The sequence below is a fragment of the Lemur catta genome, chromosome 15, assembly GCF_020740605.2.
Source record: "Lemur catta isolate mLemCat1 chromosome 15, mLemCat1.pri, whole genome shotgun sequence".
NCBI lineage: Eukaryota > Metazoa > Chordata > Mammalia > Primates > Lemuridae > Lemur > Lemur catta.
Window position 1 is genome coordinate 34,283,512 of NC_059142.1, and position 20,455 is coordinate 34,303,966.

General features: G+C 54.0%; 1 protein-coding gene across 1 annotated transcript; it reads right to left on the minus strand.

The window, feature by feature from the left end:
* Positions 1 to 913: 913 nt before the first annotated feature.
* Positions 914 to 19,895, minus strand: LOC123620462 (MYCBP associated protein). Its single transcript, XM_045525711.1, is given in 20 exon segments — positions 914 to 1,030; positions 1,033 to 1,087; positions 2,433 to 2,606; positions 2,717 to 2,862; positions 3,342 to 3,457; positions 4,158 to 4,279; positions 4,646 to 5,056; positions 5,553 to 5,699; positions 7,212 to 7,399; positions 7,860 to 8,049; positions 8,601 to 8,712; positions 9,233 to 9,345; positions 9,436 to 9,551; positions 10,470 to 10,617; positions 11,180 to 11,295; positions 11,549 to 11,732; positions 12,734 to 12,837; positions 12,989 to 13,148; positions 13,748 to 13,875; positions 19,739 to 19,895. Coding segments are annotated over 20 exon segments (2,850 nt in total). The 5' UTR covers positions 19,815 to 19,895; the 3' UTR covers positions 914 to 986.
* Between the last annotated feature and the right edge of the window lie 560 nt (positions 19,896 to 20,455).

Here is a 20,455-nt window from a genome sequence, read left to right on the forward strand (position 1 = left end):
CCAGTGTCCTGCTCTCCAAAGACCTCCTCCCTGTCTCAACTGGAAGATGCCTGCGCCCCACGAGGTCCTTATCAGACACAGCCAGGGGGCTTTGAGCCTGTGGCCGCTCCCCCAGCCTCCCACCAACACCTTTTCATCGCACTTAAAGACAGTAAGCCCACCGCCCACCATGAGCAAAGTTGTTGCCCAAACTCTGGGAGCCTGGGGCGCTCTCCACATGGGAAGCCCAGGCCAAAATGGTTATGACTGACCGAAGACAATTACCCTACTGAGTGAGCTGACGACACCTCTCTGTCCAAGAGAGCCATCTCTTGCCGGCTGCACGTTCCCCCAAGCAAGGGAGTAGCATGAAGCCTAGAGGCTGTTTTTAAAGGCAGAAAAGTGGCTCAAGGCCAGATGATTTGACTTGAGGAGGGGAGAAGACAGACGAGAACCCAAAGTGACAAGGGGGCGTGGCCTCTTGAGTTTAAGAGGTATGGTGAGCTTGGTCTTCAGGGACTGGGATGGAGCCCTGGGACCCAGCTGAAGTGGGAGGCCCTCAGGGAGCCAGGGTTCATGGCATCTAGTTCTCCTCCTGCCACTTTGTCATACTTGGTCATGGCACTTTGGGAAGACCTGGCTCCAGGAAGCATGACCCTACAAGTGTGGGCCAAGGAAGCCAGAGGCAGGGACCACAAGGGGTGATGCACGCTGCCTGTCACCCAGCTCATTCCTCATCCTGCCACCAACTTGCTCTTCTGCTTGTCATCCCACAGGTCACGTCTGCCTCTCCTCCTGCTGGAGAGCTCCAGGAGCCGGGAGGAGGGGGTCTGAGGGAACGTGGGACAGGGGAGGGCAGGTGGGACAGGGCAGGGCCTGGGCTACGGGCTGATCTCACCAAGACCCAACATCCAAGACAGAATCACGACAGAAGTGGTAGAAATCTCAAGGTTCTTTATTGATTTGTTTGTTTTCTGGTTTCCCAGAAGGTTGCTTGGGCCTGAGAGTCAGCTGCAAAGGCGCAGAGTCTCCTCAGTATCCTTTACAGGCTGAGCTCATCAGCCAGCACCACCAGCTGGGTCACGAGGGCGTTCAGCAGCCCATAGACCTGGAAGAAAGGGACAGGCATCACAGGCCAAGGTTTGCTCTCGGCAAGCACCTATATATACATCAACTGCAGCAGGAGAGAACAGCCGGAAAGGGGGAAAAACCAAAGTCGTGAGACTTTCTATAGAACTTTAGCTTTTGCAAACAGTTTTAGTTTTAAACCAGTCTGGGGAGGTCATTCTGCACTGGTGCCTGTGACATATACAGGCACTGGAGCCTAGAGAGGTTAAAAGGGCAGCTCCAGGGAGCCCAGGGAAGCCAGGGAGCAGTGCCCATCTAGCCCTTGGGGTGGGCTGGGCTCAGCCCCAGTTCTGCTCCCAGCTCTCCTTCCTGTAAGCCCACAGGTCCACACACTGAAAGCCCTCCAACACTGAGTCCCCCAAGGGGCTGGCCCACACGAGCCGAGGCAAGCTGATTCTTAATTTCAAAGAGCCACAGAAGAGTCTACCCCCATGGGTCCTCAGAGCACATTAATTACTTTCTAGACCCCATCACCCATCAGAAATCTCAGTGATGTCAGCAGCAGCAAATGGAACTTCGGAACAAATGGGATCCGGAGCGTGACCACAACGAGTGATGCAATCCCAGCCCCCCAGCTGCCCACATCAGACGAAGACAAAATATCGCCATTAGACACGCTAACATACCGAACGTGGTTTTGTAGACCTCCCCTCCCAAACAACAACAGTGGCAAAAAACAAACAAAACAAAAATTCTGCATGAATCTCTAAGGACCTGCTGCTTAAGAACAGCTCAGGATGCAGTCTCTCCAGTGTCTCAAAACCCTTACAATTGATGGAAACGCACCCTACGTGGCGTTCTCCCGAGGAATTCGGCTGCCAGGATGCACCTAACACAGGGAGGAAGTGGAAGCAGCCGGAAGAGAGGGCTTCCTTCCTTTCTGTTCTCCAAACGGCAGCTAGAGCCATCTTCTAAAGCCTAAGTCCGACCATATCACTTTTCTATTCAAAACCCTGCGCAACTTCTCATTATGCTCTGAGAAAAATCCCAAGTCCTCACAGTGGCCTGCAAAGGATCCCCCTCCTGTGATCTGTGCCCTCCCTGTGGCCTCGTCCCCTCCACCTGGGCACCCTTCACCTCCCTTCAAGTCTCTGCAGGATGTCACCTTTTCACCGAGGCCCACCCCACTGTACCCCTGCCCTGGGCTGTCTTCTCTTTCCCATGGTGGCTGCCACCTAACACACCAGGCCTGTTCCTTATTCACAGGCTCTGTCTTGCACTCTAAAGCGCCCTTCCCAAGGCGGCTCTGCTTCCATGGTGGGTGGAGCGGGCCCTTCTTTGTGGCATACAGGGAATGAATGGGGCAGGTGGGAGCTTCCCTTCACCTCGCTGTGCAGCCTCTGGGTGTACTTGTCCATGACCAGGGGATCGATGGGCTCCTGGGAAGGGGTGATGCTGTCGGGGACAGCGTCCTCCGAGTAAAGCCCTTCCAGGCTCGCAGGTTTTGTTACTTTCTTGTCATCCTTTGCCTTTTGCTTCCTGCTGTTCAGTCGTTCTTGCTGGAGGAGGTGGGGACACACGCACAGCGCACACAGCCGTCAGCAGCTCCCGGGGTGGGTCCAGGCAGCCTCCCCGTGCCCTCCCCAGCCCCGCCCAGGACCCAGCTTGCCTCTTTCCCGGGCAACTTGGCTCCCTTTTTGTCCTCTTTGTCTCTGATTCCCAGTTGCTTCTTTTCCTGGGCTGCCCCTTTCCGCTCCTCCTTCCCGGCCCTCCCAGTAAGCACCTTTGCTTCCAGGACGGAAGGCAATTTTTGATCTAAGGGAGGGGAGTGGAGGACAACGTGGCAGATCCCTGTGGTCTAGCTGACGCCGCGGGCATGTGACGAGGCTGGAGACGAGATGGGGGAGCAAAGGGGAACGGCCTGGGCCCCATCCGTGCCCTCGAAGCTTTGAGAACTACAGCCTGGGCGTGGAGGAGGGCCCTGAGCAGGACGCCCCTTTCCTGAGCCTGTCATTCAGGCAGGTGACCTTGTGGAACAAGACTGGGGCCAGGGTGGGGGTGGGGTGGGGAGACCTGGGTTCTCTTCCCAGCTCCGCCACTCCCCTACATGTGCCCATGCACAAGTCATTGAACTCTTCCAGGACTACTGAACTAAGGGTGGTCACTGAAGTAGCTTCTGGGTCCAAATGCTGGCAGCAGGGTCCCTGCCAGAGGAGAACGACTGGCTGAGGGACCACCATTTGGGCAGCGGGACGGGGAAGCCCACCCAGAGGTATGGCTGCACCGTGTCTGACCTTGATCTTGTGGCACATCCAAATAGATGGTCTCCTTCTCAGGCAGGCCTAGCAGAGTCCTCAGCCACAGGGAGTGGCTCACCAGGCTGTCAATCACATCACGCCACAGCTGCAAACTAGAGGGCAAGACATATTGGAGAAAAGCCATCACTCTTCATTTGTCCTTGAACCTGCGGAGGCTTGGATCCCTCCCTTCAAAGACCCTGGGGCCAGGAATGGCCATGGAAATCCGTGCCCACCCTGCAAATGCTTGGATGGGGTTCTGGCTTCCCTTGGGTGGTGGCCAAGAAAAAATAGCCCAGGACGAGGGTTAGGAGGCCTGATAAACTCAGTCCTAACTTTAGAGTCTACACTCCAGCTTGAAGCCTGGACTTGGGTCGCGCCCCACTGGAGAGGTTGAACCTCGCACGAGATTTCAGCAGGAGGCTCTTGGGGCTGTGTCCTGAGGGTCTTGCAAAAGGCCTCCCCCCGCCAAGCCTATCTAAGCAAGTTCCAAACAGGCAATGGGAATGCTGACAGCAGGGAAATGAAGCATTTAAAGGAATCTGCCCTTCTCACTGCCCTCTGGTTTCTCCTTTTTTCATTCCTCTGCTCCTTGAGAAGGAACAGGAAAGAAGAGGAAGAAACAGAGACGGGGGGGTTGCTCTGTCATGACTGCTCCCCAGAGAGCAGCACGCACTGCACGGTTCCAGGGCATGGAATGTTTGCAGCATCTTTTAGCAACCTGAGCTCCAGACCCCTGGAGTCCTGCCCAGGACCCCTGGCCAGATGCCACAAGGAAAGGAGGTGGAGCAGCTCTCCTGGCGGGGCACCTACCACGTCTGTTGCAGGAGGTCGGACTGCAGCGGCCTCTGCTCCTGGCACAGCTCCAGGGCTGCTTTGTTGAGCATGATTAGCGCGTCCTCCCTCTGGGTCTCCTCAGGAAGCACATTCACTGCCTGGCAGGGACACAGGCACCATGGGCAACTGTCCTGCCCACAGACACCAAGGGCCCCTGCATCCACTAGTTACAGACATGGTGACGTGGGGCAGGTGGCAGAGGACCAGGAGCCAGGAGGGGACACAGCCGTGGAGCACCAGCTGGGGTGCCGTCTGTGGGAGCCTGGGGCCTCCCCCAGAAACTGTACCCAGGAGCCCCTTTTCCACGGATTGCCAAGGTCAGAGAGGGAGCCCCTCCTGCCCAGTGGCCCGGACAAAAAGTGATGACCCAAGACAGCAATCTCTCTGGTTCACCAGCAGGAGCACTGGCAGCCGGCTGTGCCAGGGCCTGTCCCCACCAACCCCTTCCAGGGTCTCAGAAGCACCTTTCTGAAGTCCTCCAAGCAGAGGTTCCACTCGGGCGTGGGAAGGCCATCCGGCTCCCAGGGGGTCTTGGCACCCTGCACATCCGAGCTCTGCTCCACCACGATCTCTAGCATAGTACCCTTCTTCTGGGGACTCTTGGTCTCTGTGCCAGTCTTCTGGGACCCCAAGCGATTTCGGGAGTCCCTGAGGGCCTCATTCTCCTGCCAGGGCGCTTGAGGTTCTGAGACCGGACTTCTAGGGCGCGGTGAGAGTTCAACGCCCAGCATGGCCTTCTCTGATGGGGCCGGCTGGACCGTGAAGTTGAGGCGGTCTTCCCTGCTTGGCTCGGCCTCCACAGCCTTGGTGGGCGTGACCAGGTACTGGCGCCACAGTCTGTGCAGGTTTTGTACCACTTGGTGCTGGTAGTGCAGCTGCAGCAGAGGCGAGGGGAGACACGTGATGGGGAGGCTGGGGGCGGAGCCCCCTGCGCCCACACCGGCTGGCTTTGGCTCCCCCTGTCCCCGCCACAGCACGGATGGGGGAGGCAGGGAGGAAGCCAGCAGGAGCGGCTGTGGCCAGAGGGGCTCCCCACTTCCCCGTCAAGCCAAGCATCTTCAAGTTAAGGCTGTCTTTGTATTTGGGCTTCCAAGTAAGATTGGGATTGAATGAAGGAGTTTAGGAAGCTCCATTCTCACCAGGGAACCACTTGTTAGCTACCTTGGGCAAATTACTCAACCTCTCTGGCTGGGCCTCAGTTTCCTCAATGTAAAATGGGGATATAAATGGTAGCCATCTCATGAGACTGCTGCGAGGGGCAAGTGAGTTACTCTTGGAAGATGCTCAGAAGAGGTCCTGGCACACAGAGGATTGCTGTTACTGTCACCCAGGGCATGCACAAGCGTGCAGGGGCTGGCACTGGGCCTGTACCTGAGGATTCCTATGGTGGAACAAGTCCTCCTCGGTGAGATAGGCGTCCACAGGTGACGGCACGCGTTCCGGGGTCAAGATCCCCATCAGCAGCTCCTGCAGGACACTCTGCACGATGGTGAGTGCCTCGTGGGCAGCCAGTTTGCTCTGGGAAAGGGAAGGTGGCACAGGCTGGCAGCCCAGGCTCTCAAAACCCACACCTCGGCCCTGCGCGGTGGCTCACGCCTGTAATCGTAGCACTCTGGGAGGCTGAGGCGGGTGGATCGTTTGAGCTCAGGAGTTCGAGACCAGCCTGAGCAAAAGCCAGACCCCATCTCTACTAAAAAAATAGAAATTAGCTGGGCAACTAAAAATATATAGAAAAAATTAGCCAGGCATGGTGGTGCATGGCTGTAGTCCCAGCTACTTGGGAGGCTGAGGCAGGAGGATTGCTTGAGCCCAGGAGTTTGAGGTTGCTGTGAGCTAGGCTGACGCCACGGCATTCTAGCCCGGGCAACAGAGTGAGACTCTGTCTCAAAAAAACAAAACAACAACAACAACAAAAAAAACCCCACACCTTGCCGAGGAGAGCCAGAGCCCTGGGGACTTTGTGCCTTCCTAAGGTCTTGGTTCCTGCCATGGTGTCTGTCTGTCTGTCTTTCTCTTTCAGACACACACACACACACACACACACACACACACACACACGTGAATGCACACACTTTTCCCAAGGCTCAAAAACCTCTGGGTTTCTCCAAACCTCCTTGTTCCCTAAAAAAGGAGGAAAAGGACCCAGGGGAGGGCCAGTCCCAGGGTTGAGCTGCCCCTGCATGGGAGCTGTCGGTCACACAGTTGGCGTGTCCTCCGCGTTAGGAAGAAGGGTCAGGGCGCACAGCCTGGGCATTCCAGAGCCTGGCGGTTAACTCCCATCTGGCTTGGCCACAGGGTCGGCGTCACAGAAGCCCAGTGGGAGGGCACCTCCTGTGAGACATTGGTCCTACAGTCAGTGAGTAAAGTAAACGTGACATTTGTCAACACTACCTTTGATCACAGCTGGTTGAGCCCAGCTGAAGTAGCTGGTGGTGTTTGGGAGCCGCAGTGAACAGAAAAGCGTGGCTTTCCATGAACAGGGCGCCCCGGGAGCCGATTGACCCCAGGAAGCCGGGCACGAGATGGCCACAGTGAACCTGATGGAGCAGCAGACTCCCAGCTCCCCCCTCACCCTCCCTTGGGGGTGAAGGCTCACTGAGCGGGATGGCAGGCAGACTCGCCCCTGCTATTTAAATTGTTTTCTCTGGTTTTGCAGTCTCGTCGGTTAAATGCAACTCCACCATGTAGCGTCAGACAGCAAGCGAACAAAATACAGGTCCGGTGCATAGGGCCATGAGAGTAAGTCCTCACTCAGGTGGCATCTTAAGGCTCAGTCTTAATTCTTTCTAACTCAGGGGGGCCACGCTTGGTGCCAGGGGCCGCAAGTTGCCCCTCCACTAGCCTGCCCACCCATCTTTTACATCACAAAGCCCTGGGAAGTATTTGTTGAGCAAGAGTCCTTACCTATTTGCAAAAAAATTCAATTCACTCCTTAGGCTGGGAGAAATGAGAGCCCTGCAGGCACGGCCAGGAAGAATACCAGGGTAACCTACCTAGTGTCCACAGGGGCCACGGTCCTGGGTCCCTTACCTCCAGTGACTTTCTCTCATCCCTAAAAATGTCCTGGGCCAAGGACACTGCATGGAGATTGACCTGCAGGACCGCACCTCCTAACAGGGTGGGATGGGTTCCAAACTCCCATGATTCCCCGAAGATCCCCGCCGACAAAGACTTGAAGAAGAAGGTAAAATGTTTAGTTTCTCCAGGCAGGATCACACCTGAGAGAGACAGAGACAGAGGGTTTCAACAAGCAGGAGCTAGCTGAGCCCCAAGCCTGCATGTATAAAGCTAACGGAGCCCCAGGTCAGGTGACCAAGCATCCCAGTTTGCCCAGGACTGAGAGGTTTCCAGGAATGTGCTAAAACTGGGAACATCCCAGGCAAACAGGGACAGCTGGTCATCCTAGCCCCAGGCCTGTCCCTATAGGTAACTGAGCCGCTAGAATCTTTCTACTCCCTGGGGGCTCGCCTCCCTGTGTTCCGAAGAGTTCTGTCATTCTCTCAACAGACATACATAGTTAGATCACACATGTCACAGAAGAAACGGGAGGGACAAGGCAGGGAAGAGGGGATCCAACTTGCAGGAGCTGAGCAGTGACTAAATTTAGCATCTCACAGACCTGAGCACAAAACCAGCCCCAGACAGGAGCTGCCAAATAGGGCGGCTTCTCCTAAGTACCTTCTCGATTGTTAAAGTAAAACCGCTGCATCCTGCTTCGCTTCAGGTCCTGGAAAGTGTCCAGTTGGTGCTGCCGTCGCCAGTTGTACCAGATGGCCACTGTGCCATTATTCGTCACAGTCAGTTCTGAAGATGTTTTCTCCCCTTCCAGGGTTTCAAAGGTCAATCGAGCAGCAATTCCAACATGCCTCTGGGGGAGGAGGGATGAGAAATGTCTGCTGGAGACCCGGCCTAGGGTGACCAACTCATCCTGGTTTGCCCAGGACTTCTCTGGGTTTGGCACAGAAAGCCCTGAGTTCCAGGCCTCCAGGGCTTGGCCACGCCCAAGCAGAGTGCTGTCCTATTCCAACAGGGTCTGCCTCTGAGGTTGCCGGCAGTAGTAAGAAAAGAAGAGAAAACATAACTTGTACCCAATGAACGTTTCTGCTCTTTAGCATCTGAAGAATATTTCAGAACCTTCTTGGAGTCATACCTGTTTGAGAGGGTTTGCTTATTTACGTGCTTGGGGACTAGCTATACAAACTGGGTGGCATGTGACACTTGCTTTTCTGCCTTGTGATTTTTTTTTTCTTGCTTACAAGTTAGTGTCGCTGTTACCATTTTCAGACATGCTGAAAGCATGACCGGGTGAAAATGCAACCAGGAGACTGTGCAGGCTCCTTGTGACGGCCACAGTCATCTTGGGGCTGCATGGCGAGGGAGGCTCTCCCGGCAGGCAAGCGAGGGTGGAGGCGGTTTTACCTTATCGTGTGGGTTACTGCCTCTGATCCAGCAAGCTGGCTTCCCACAGAACAGCAGAGAAGGGCCAAGAATAGGCATGGAGGACACGTCAGGGTAGGTGGTCAACAAGTCTCTGTAAGATAAACCAATGACTTATTTTCCCTGAGGCTGTCACAGTCGTGGTGTGGAAATGGTTGCCTAGAAGTCTAGAAACATGGCCAGCTCTGCCCTGCAATGGAGTCTAATCAGCTCCACTCCAGCTCAGCTTCCTCCTGATCCACTCCTCTACGTGGGAGTTTCTCAGACACACATAGACTCTTTTAAGCCCTCTGCCAGAGCAGCTCAGGGTGCACAGGAATGCACGGGCTCTCCAAGCCAGAGCCATGCCCTGTGCACAGCAGTGGCAGTGGCTGCAGGGCCCCATTCAACCAGCAAAGGAATGTCTTGGAAATCCCCATCAGGAGTTGGTTGTTGGGAAGGAGCAGGTGGCAGTGGAAAAGCCAGCGCAGGAATGGCTAGAGGACGGGGTGGCAGCCACTAGAGAGAAGCTGGGGTGGAGGCACCCTGATTTCAGGGAGGGAACCCTGCCCTTTAATACTGTGGGTGCTGGAGGACTCTTCAACCTCTCTCCCTAGGGTGCAGGCTCCACTCACAAGCACGTGTCTTCAGAGGAGCTTTCCTGCGGCCTTGCAAACACCGTGTAGTCTTCCGCCGTAACGGCCGAGAAGGGCTGCCCTCTGCCCACCACCTCCAGGCCATCAATGTCCTCAGAGAGACCGAGAAAGGGAAGGTGAGCTGACTGAAGACAGGTACCACCACGAGGGGCTGCAGACTGGGGTGCGGAGGCATCACCAACCTGCTGGTTAAAATCTAGCTCTGCCAGGATGCTCTGCAGCTCCTTGCGTCGGTAGATCAGAAACAGACTCCGGTCCCAGGTGTAGCGGTACCAGGCATCCCTCTGGGCTGGTAATCCTAGAGCAGGGACCAAGGACCCTCAGCACAGGCTGCTGCCATGCCCCCTTCCCCACCTACTTCTCAAGGGCTCTGAGAGCAACCATCCCAGCACCTTTGCTAAGGATGATGAAAAATACAGCTTCCCCGTGGCAGCTAGACTGCATTTCTCCCGCCCCATACCTTCTCTGCAGCCCCACATGGAACTCCTGCCAAATTAGCTTCCAGGCAGCCACATCTTTGGATTATAATAAAAATAACAGCAGGTACTTTTTACTGAGTGCTTACCAATGGGCCAGAACCTCTTAATGCCTTGTATGTCTCATTTAACCTTCTCACGACCCTATGAGTATTTTATAGACGAGGAAACGAAGGGACACAGGGGTTCGCAAACCCAACACAGCTGGGACCCGCACCTAGGCGGTCTGGCAGGCTCTAAAGCAGTGCTGCCCAGTAGAAATATACTGCAAGCCACAACTACAAGCCACGTTGAAAAGGTAAGAAGAAATAGGTGGCATTCGTTTTAGTAATATAGTTTATTTAACCCAATATATCAGAAATATTATCATTTCCACATGTAATCAATATAAAATTATTAATACAATATATTTTTTCATACTGATCTTTGAAACTCAGTGTATAGCAGACACCGACAGCACATCCCCACGAAGACCAGCCACATCCCAGGTGCTTGGTGGCTGCACGTGGCTAAAGGCTGCCACACTGGACAGCACAGCTCTGCCGCCCGCGATCCAACTTCCTTACCATTCCCAGGACCACTTTACTGAAGAGGGAACTAGCCCTCAGGAAGGTTCTGGGACTTGCCTGAGGCCACACTGAACCAGGATTTGGTCCCAGAGTCCTGCTGGTCACCACCACACTGCCCCACCTCCTAGGCCAGGCACAAGATGCCAGCTGGTTTATAGCCCCGAGCCTCACCTGTCTCCTCCTTGATGGAGTGGGGCTTCCTGATGTGAGTGATTGGCTCCAAGAGGCCACGCTGAGTTTTTGTCTTGGTCATGACCAGACCTGTCATCTCATCTCCCAAGTATTCCAGCTGACTCCAGAAGCCACTGGTCTCCCAGCCCTGGCAAGGAAGGACAGGTGAGTCAGATACCTGGATACCTCGGCCAGATGCCAGGGGACGTGGGAAGACAAGAGCATCACAGATTCCCGATGCTCCCTCTGGGGAATTCATTGCTGCCCTGATGGCAGAAAAAAAGCACCCCCTTTCCTGTTTTCTGGATGCCCCGTTGTAGCCTGTACCTGCCCCCAGAAAGGTGGCGTGGGTTGGTGCAGGTCCTGCACTGACATACCAGAACAAAACATGGCGCCTCGGGTAGTCCAAAAGCTGGAGTCCAAGCTATTTAGGGGACAGCACTAAGACTATTCTAATAACTCAGCACCTGTGATATCCTTCTCCCCAAACTGACCACCAGTGGCCACCACAGGCCAAATTGCTTAACTAACCAGTCCTTGAACTCCCAATAACGGGACTGATAACATAATGTAGTAAAGGCCTCAAGGCTTTAACAAGGCTTTGCAATGGATAGATTTGTTTTCTCCCCAACTGTGCAACCGGAGACAAGCCATCCCCGTGTCCAGAGCCCCCCCACCTCACAGGGCACTCAGGAACTGGCTGTGCTCACTCTCCTGTCACGCTGTGCTGGAAGCGTGCGGTCCAGGAGCTCGCGCTCCTCCTGGATCTGCCGGTAGTTCTCCCCACTGTGCATCAGCAGCTCGCCGACCGGCTTCTTCAGGTGCTCTAGAGAGATGCAAGGATGCCACTGTTCCGCCAGATAGAACAAACAGGGACTCTGGCCCCCTGCATTGGGCAGCCCCACCCACGGGGCTGATTTTAGGACCCACCCTGGCTTAAGAGCAAGAAGCCCTTGGGAGTCGACGGCACAAATGTGGTCAGTCCCAGGCCAGGCTCCGGGCAGGGGCAGAGAACAAAACACAGCAGAGCCGTGACGCCAGATGGAGGCCCAGGACGGGAGCCCGGGCCCAATGCTCACCACTGAGGGCTTCCTGCTGCTTCTTCCACAGAGTGATGTTACGCTGCCAGTTCTTCAGAAAGTTGTGCTGAGGAGGCGGAGCCCAGGGAGGTCTCTTCTCTTCCTTTGGGGCTTTGTGCTTCGGCTCTTCTCTAGCTGAGATGAGGGTCAGCAGGCAGGGCGAGGCGGGTATCAGCTGGGCCAGCTGAAAAGTCCAACACGGGCACGTGTGGGGGCTGAGCGGAGATTTCCAGAGGCCTAAATCCCTGCTGTTGTCCCACTCCACTGAGAATCCCTCCCCTTCAGGATCTCAGGGTGGCCAGTGACAGAAAGCAAATCACAGAACCAGGGGGCCGTGAAAGCCGCTGTCAGTCTGCTCTCCCCAGAGAGGGAACTTTTGTTCTAAGATCGTGGTCAACATCTTTCAGTATGTCTGTCCTCCTCACAACTGGTGTTAATTGGCACCTTCACCTTCACCCAGGGTGACTCAGCGTTTTTTTTTTTTTGTTTTTTTTTTTGGAGACTGGGTCTCGCTCTGTTGCCCAGGCTAGGGTGCAGTGGCATTATCATAGCTCACTGCAGCCTCAAACTCCTGGGCTCAAGTGATCCTCCTGCCTCAGCCTCCCAAAGTGCTGGGATTACAAGTGTGAGCCATTGTGCCCAGCTTCACTGAGCCATTTTTACATGACCCCAGGTCCCTTAGCACCTGACCAGTCGGACAGTCTGCCCAGAACAGGGGAAATGAGGGTTGGAAGAGACAGAGAGAAGCAGTGTGTGATGGGGAGATCGGAAAGACAGACTCTTCATGTGGCTCAGGGAGCAGTGGGAAGCCACCTTCCTCCACCACGTGGACTGGGGAGCACAGTCTCAGAGAAGGGACAATGAAGCCAGTGCACAGAGCAGCAGAGGGAAACGAGTCCTGACACCTTCCCAGGTGCAGTCTACGCAGACCCGGGGACACTTGCCTTTGGGTTCCATGAGCAACCTCTATATCCTTACAGTAAATCCCCGACCACAGCTGGAGCCAGCTTAAGTTGGCTTCTGTGATTTGCAACTGCAGTGTCTAACTATTTAACAGGAGGGTTGCTCATCTCAGACTCGAGGCCCAAAGACCGAACTGTCTCTTTAATCCCAGCCCTGCTTGACTCTGCCAGGTGGGAGACTGAACCGACTTCAGCTTATCCAGGCAGCTCCGTGCAAACAAACCTGGGTGTTCCCGCGAGCAACTGCAATTCTCTTAAAGTCATGGAGACTCCCCAAGATGTGGTGGGGCAGGATCTGGTCACTGCCTTCAAAGCTGTCTCCTGGACCTGGGGGAAAAAAGAAGGAAGGAGAAAGATACGATGTAGGTAGCTTATGTACATTATTCAAGTGGGTACCTTTTTGATGGAGACCCAGCTTTCTCTAAGGCTGACCCGTGAATTCAGAGACCAGCAATGCCAGGGCCAAGGCTGGGCGTACCAGAGTAGTCCAGGGGCTTTGTGGCTGCATCTGGATTGGCAGGATGTGCTACTAGGTGGCAGACCTTCTTCCTGGGATCTGTGGGTCTGAGTTTGCGGATGATAAATTTCTGGGTAATGACGGGTTTATCTCCCGTTTCAGTAAGACGAGGAATGTGTTGCTAAAAAGAAACAAAACAGAGGAAAATTCCACCTGAGATGGGGAGGAGGAAGAGCACCACCCATCGCTCTGTCCTAGTTCTTGGTGGAATTCCTGAAGGGTGACAAATCTGTTTCTTCGGCTCTGTCTATATGTTCTGTCGAGGAAACGCCTGTGTCACAGACATGTGACTTAGTAATGTCCTGGAGCGGGAGAAACAGAACATCTTATGCCTCCAGATGGTTCAGACAAGAAGTGACTTACCCTTCCAGGTAAAGCATGGGGTTAGGGTTTAACAGCTTTATCCACATATGAAACTTTGCTGCTTAAACTCATTTTCCCCCCAGTGAAATAGGGGCGATGGCACCTGCCCCTATGGGAAGCGAGAAACCTCATCATCTCATTTTCCCTGTGGTTCTGGATGAATCTCAGAAATGTTAAAACAAACAACATAGTAAATTCCTTTACATGCTAAAGTGAAAACAATTGGTGTTCAATGGATTTTTCCATGGAATTAGACACTCCCTATGAGTAGGGAGCCGGTGGAGCGACAGTGGACATTAGCCCACACGGGCTGGGAGGGCGCTTCCTGCAGTAGGGGAACTTGGCCTTCATCCTTACCTTCTTCAAGTCTTCCCTCTTAATGGCTAAGGCAAGAATGTCATCTCCTTGTAGGACATTGCTAACAGGCTCAGGCTCTTCCTGAACGGGGGGTGTGGGCTGTTCAGAGATTTTTGTTCGCCTCTTTTCTGAAGAGAAGTAGAAAGTTGTAAGTGCTTCAGAAACTCTTTCTATGTATATATACATATAAAAATAAAAAATGTAAGTATGTATTAGACTCCATGGTTGGGGGGCAAAGTTGGCCACCTGGACAGACAGCAGAGACTGCCAAGGTGGCCTGGGCAGCTCTACTCTGCTGGGGCAATGGGCATTCTCTCCCTCTCTCTCTCTCTCTCTTTTTTTTTTTTTAAGACAGGGTCTTGCTATGCTGCCCAGGCTGGTCATGAACTCCTGGCTTCAAGCAATGCCTCAGCCTCCCGAGTAGCTGGGACCATAGGCATGAGCCACCTCGCCCAGCTGGGAGCTTTCTCTTGAGGGTCCCCCATTCACTCCCCCTGGTCCACCACAGTGACTGAGACGCTGTAGCCAGAATAGAGATCAGAAGATGTTCCATTTCAGGCTGTGCTAGTTATAAGCCAGAGACCCTTGGCTACACCTCATCGCTTAACCTCTCTAGACCTCAGTCTTCCCATTTGTAAAAAGAGGTAGTTGGACTAAATCAGTGGACCCCGAATATTAGTCTAACATCTGCCTCAGAATCTTCTGGGGAGTTTTATAAATACAGCTTCCTGGCTACTGCATGGAGCCAGGGCCTGGGTGCTGTCATTTTTTTCAGCTCCTTAGCTGTGATGCACAATGGTTTGGGACAACTGGACTAGACGTTTTGTCAGCCTCCTCCAGTGCTGGCACTGATCCGGGTGAAGGCATCGGGTTTTGTAAGACACTGGTTAAAATGCAGAACCTCTGGGTGGAAGCGGAATATTCACCGCTGACCATTTACCACACACTATTTCATTGAATAAAGACCACTTAAGCAGCTTCTATGTGCCGGGCACTGTGTGTGCTAGGTTCTGGGGCTGTATATCAGAGCCTCAGTCTTCCAAGACTGCCAGACTGACTGAGCCAGGGTTACTATGAGAGCATGGGGGGTTGGGGACAGCCCAGACTTGGGGGTGGTCAGGGAGGGCTTCCTAAGGAAGTGATGTTTAAACAGAGCTGGAGGAGGAAGAGAAGTTAGACGAGGGAAAGGGAGCTGGGAAAACAGGCATTCCAAAGGGAATAGCATAACAAGGCCTAGAGGCAAGAGGGAATGGAGTGGTCCCTGGAACTCAAAGCATGTGTTTTTACGCAGCTGGAGTGTGGCGAGGTGGGAGAGCGGGGAGGTAGGAGCCGTATCACCAGGAGCTTGGCAAGGTGTGTGAAGGACGGCAGTCTCCACCCCCTGGCAAGGGGTGGATCAGGGGGTGCGAGCGAGACCCAGGATGAGCTTATTTAGAGGAGTCGACTGCAGTTGTGAAGTGACCGATGACAACAGTGGTTCATGGGACTGGAGAAAAGTGGAGAGATCTGGGCCTTTGTCCTTCACAGGGCAACCACAGCATGGCACTGACAACACATGTGGCATAAGGGGGTTACTCCCCAAAGGGGACACACTCCCTGCCTTCCTTCCACAGAGGTGGCTTCACAGTTTCAAATACATCTCATTTCCCTGGCTGGCCATCCCCTGTCTTCTTTCCTCAGGTTCAGAATGCTTTGATGTAAGGCCCTCCACAAAACAATCAGAAGAAAACCCAAGTCTTGCCTTCAGGGAGTTTAAAGAAACAAAATTTGGTTTCATCCACTGCTTCTGACAGCACCCTAATCTTTCAGAGGCACTATCACGAATACATCGAGGCAGGTGTTTTGGTTAACAAAATCAAACTGTTACTTTAGAAAATGTCCACATAGTTGGTGGCAAAAAGAACCGCACTAGAATCATTCCAAACATAGCTGTAAATTCAGCCTGCTGGTCACAGTGCATCTCCCCGGCAGAAGCTCAGGAGTATCTGTCTGTTAAACACAAGGCTCTGCCAGTACACACACACACACACACACACACACACACACACACACACACACTCACATGCAGGGAGGGCTGAGCAGCTGGGCCCCAAGTTCTGGTCTGATCTGCCACCATGCGTGGAGATGCAGCCTGGGGTTCTACTCCCCTTCTCCCTTCTGCACAGACTCACCAAAGTTGGTGGCAGCCCACGAAAAATTGTTACCAGTTGAAGGTTTGCTTTTATAAATATTTTGGTATTATTTATATTTTCTAGGACGTTTCCTCTGTTCATCACCTTGGCTGGGTCTACATCTTCCCAAGTGATTAAACATCTCCAGATGTATTTTTTATTGGTGGGTGTATATTTACCATGTGTAAATAGAAAGCTTTTACATTGATGAAGATTTCTGAGGCCCAAAGCTCCCATCCCTACAGTGATAGAGAAATTAATCTTTCATGTTTGGTTGAGAATGAAATTGTGAAACTCTAGTCTGAGGTTTTCCTGAGAAAGTTACCTTGCATGTAGTACAATAAATGCTCTGTTACTGCGTACATTCAGGGAATGGTATGTTCTAGCTAATGAAATACTCATTAAAATGATATATACAACTTAAAGTTAAATGCATCCTAGAGAACATTTACCAAGCACCTTCTCTGTGCTTTGAACTACAGAGCAGATGGTATAAAAGGTGAAGATATGGCTCCTTCTCTTGAGGAACTGAAAAATGCAACGGATACTAACACACCAACCACAACGATGTAAGTGCCTATGTTAGTGGCACAGGCAATAGGTCAGGTTAGACATCAAAAAAGGGACAGATCAATGCAGATCCCTTGGCGCAGGGCTCTAAAGAAAGGTTCAGAGGAACAGCTGTGGAGGCGGCCACAGGCTACGTCAGGCCTTGAAGCAGGGAAGGCTTTGCACTGGCAGAGCAGCAAAGGGAGATGCTCCGGGTGAGGTCACAGTCCAGGCAAAGCTGGAGGCCAGGCTGAGCATGGCATGTTTGTGACACGGTGACACAGAAGGCTTGTTGGGGAGGTGGGCGAGGTGATGCTGGAGATGAGAGGGAAACCAGGGCATGGCGGCTCTGTAAGTACGGCTTGGGCATCTTATCTCTGGTCCAGGGTAGAGAGGTGGTGAGAGGCTCGCCCGCTGAGGGTGAGCCAGACAGACTGGAGGGGCAGAGGCAGGCTGGGGAGACCTGGGAGGAAGGATGAGCCCCGCAGGGTCATTTCAGGACCTGCAGGAGGACTCCACCGGATTGAGGTGTGTCTTGCCACTGAACTGGTAGAGGCCCAGCTCTTTCTGGTTCTTTGCTCTGGAAACCCACTCTGAGTGGGGTTCCCAGTGAGCCTCAGAGCTGACATTTCTTCCTTGATCCTGACAGCTGGGGGGTCAAAGGGACCAGCGCCCTTGCACAGGGCAGTTAGGTGACACCTCGCTGGAGCTAGGCCAGGCAACTAGAAGCAAGGCGCTCATGAGGGATGGGGGTCAGGGAGGGGGACCTATGGAGGGAGAAAAAACCTGGACCCTATTTTTCTGCTTCTTATTTTATCTAAATGTTATTCTTTTTTTTTTTTTTTTTTTTTTAGTGTTGATTAAAGTCTTTGGGAAATCCTGACCTCAGGCTTAAGCTGGGGGAACCAAGGAAGGGGCTGTTCTTATCAGGCAGAGCTTTAGTTGGTAGAGGAGGGGGGATCTGATATTGCTGGGAGGCTTCTGGTTTCTCAGCAACAAAACCAGGGAGCAACCTGGGACTCTCAGGTCCCTAAACAGGTTTAAGTCACTATATTTGCTTGCCTTTTTGCTTATGATTCAGAGACCATGGAGAAACATAGCACAAGATTACATGATTACATTTGTTGATTAGCTGCCCTATGGCGGAAGGAGTTTAGTGTTGCCCTACTACATTAGAGGCCTCCCTGAGATATTTGAGGAAAAAAGGGATCTTGCAGGCTAAACACTTTTTCCCTCCTCACCCTGGTGCATGTTAACTCAGGGGCTATTTAACAATCTAAATTTTCCCCTTATTAAAAATAAATATGGGCCAGGCGCGGTGGCTCACACCTGTAATCCTAGCACTCTGGGAGGCCGAGGCGGGAGGATCGTTTGAGCTCAGGAGTTCGAGACCAGCCTGAGCAAAAGCAAGACCCCGTGTCTATGAAAAATAGAAAGGAATTAGCCAAACAACTAAAAATAGAAAAAATTAGCTGGGCATGGTGGCACATGCCTATAGTCCCAGCGACTTGGGAGGCTGAGGCAGGAGGATTGCTTGAGCCCAGGAGTTTGAGGTTGCTGTGAGCTAGGCTGATGCCACGGCACTCTAGCCTGGGCAACAGAGTGAGATTCTGTCTCTAAATAAATAAATATGTTGTGAAAAATCTTTCCTTGATGTGTTAACAGCAGAAAGTTCAAATCTGATAAGCTCTCCCAGAAACCAGGTGAGCAGGAGGCAGTAGCTAGGAAAGCCCTTGACTGCCCTTGGGAAAGGGGACCACATGTTTTTTTCTCTGCCTCTCCCAACTATTAAAAAGTATGTCATGAAACAGCACTGGACTCTTATTTTATATCTTTAAGAGATGGGGTCTTGCTATGCTGCCCAGGCTGGAGTGCAGTGGCTATTCACAGGTGCACCACAGCCAGGAACTCCTGGGTTCCAGCGATCCTCCAACCTCAAACCTCCTGAATAGCTGGGACTAAAGGCATGTGCCACGCACCTGGCTCAACATCAGACTTTTATACTATGAAGAAGCACAAAAGAAAGCCATACTAAAATGTGACTAAGCTCTTGTTAGTTTTCTGAGCTTCCCAAGGGACCCTACTGACTTGGGCCTGCCCCTCTGCTAACACTGAGCTTTCACCTACTCTGAAGCTGGGTCTCCCCAGGGCCTGCAAGAGCACACCCAGACTTTCTGACCCCTTCAAAGTCTGGCCCACCTTTGCAGCCCCCTCTGGCTCCCATATCCATAGTTCCATAAACTCATGCTGCTCTCGACACCTGGAGAAGCAAACCCCTCTTTTTTTTTTTTTGGTCTGCCATAAATGTCAGACCAAACCTTCAGAAACACCCCCCCCCATAACTCTACCATCCAAAGCTTGGGTCAGGTGCTCTAAGACCCCTTAACCCTGATGGGCACCTATGTCACAGCATTCCACATTGGTCTGGTGACTCTTCTGGGTCTTCACTAGACTGAGTTTCTTGAGGGCTGGGGTCACAGAGTTAATACCAATAACCTTGTAGCCCCCGGCACAGTGCCCACACACAGCAGGCCCAGCAAAAAAAGATTGGAAAGGGTGTGGGTTGCAAATGAGAACCTGTCCATGGGGATCAATCTGCTGTCAGACACCCTGAGGCTCTCCCACCTGCAACCAGAGGGTAGCTGCAGAGGCCAGGAATGGTCATGCCTAGTGACTCTTTCGGAAGGGACACGTGGTAGGAAAAGGCAGTCAGAAACAAATAGCCAAGTAAGGCATTTATTCTGTTTTTTTCCAGCAGGACTCTTAAGTGGCACCCCCACAGCCCAGAGAACCCCATCCAAGTGGCTGGTTTCACCACCTCAACATGTTTCTTGCTTTCTTTCCTGAATTCCTCTTCCCAAGGACCCCAATTCCTGGCCCTTCTAGCCTTAAACTCTTTCTGGCTCTTCTGCGCCTCACCCAGCCCCGGGATCCCGCTTCCTGCATGTCGCCCTAAGACGTGGTTGGAGGTGGACGTCTCCTGTGCCTTCCCGCGCAAGGCCATCTCCCCAACCAATGGCCCCTGAAACCTGTCAGTCCCCCACTTCCTACGCCCCTATCCCCATGGCCCAGTGCGCTGTGCTCCCTCCCTTCGGGGGTCTCCGCCTTGTCCATCATCCCTAAGGTTCCTGTGTCCAGCACCCCATTTCCCAGTGCTCTTCACCTCCATCCTGGTGTCACCCCATCCTCCAGGCCCCGTGTCCTGAACCTCATCCCAAGGGCCCTTGCCCCTGTCAGGTTCTCCTGAGCTCCCCGGGCGGCCGGCGCCAACCTTTGATGGTCTCCGCGGCCTCCACAAATCTGTTTGCAGGTATTCGGAGGCGGGATTCCTTCTTTACGGACTTCATGGTACCGCCCGGGCCGTGAGCGTGGCCCTGCGCCGCCGCCGGGGCCCCGGGACACCGCGGCTGCGCGGCCCCCCCGCGCCCCCCGCGCGCGCCCGCCCGCCAGCGGGCGCCGCTGCGTCCATAGCAACCAGCGCCCCGCGCGGGGGCGCGCACGCACCGATCAGCCTGGGCGGAGACGACTTGGCCACCACCTTCTTCATCAGGCCGCGCCCGCGCCCGCCGCACGGCCGGCTCCTCCGGCGCCGCGGCCCTGACAACGCCCCGGGCCGGCCCGTGTCGTCACATGGGCGCCGCGTGACGTCACCAGCCCGTCGTGGGCCGGGGCAGGGACGAGGGCGAGGACCCCCGCCAGCTGCGGGAGCCGGGGAGATGCGAGCGGCTGGGGAGTTAGCGGCGTGCGACCCGCCCGGCCCGTCCTGCCGCTGGGCGACGTGGGGCGGAGGCGCGTGGCGGGTGCCAGCCCGGGACTTCCCCGGACTCCGGCCGCGGCCCCCTCCTTCCCTCCCGGCCCTCCCTCCGCCCCTGCACACAGCCTACAGAGGGGTCCTTATTTTCAGGCCGAGCTGAAGACCCCTGGATGGCTTCCGGGGAATTTTAGGTGCCCCTGCCGGCGCCCCCCGACCCCTCTGCGCCCCTGGTGA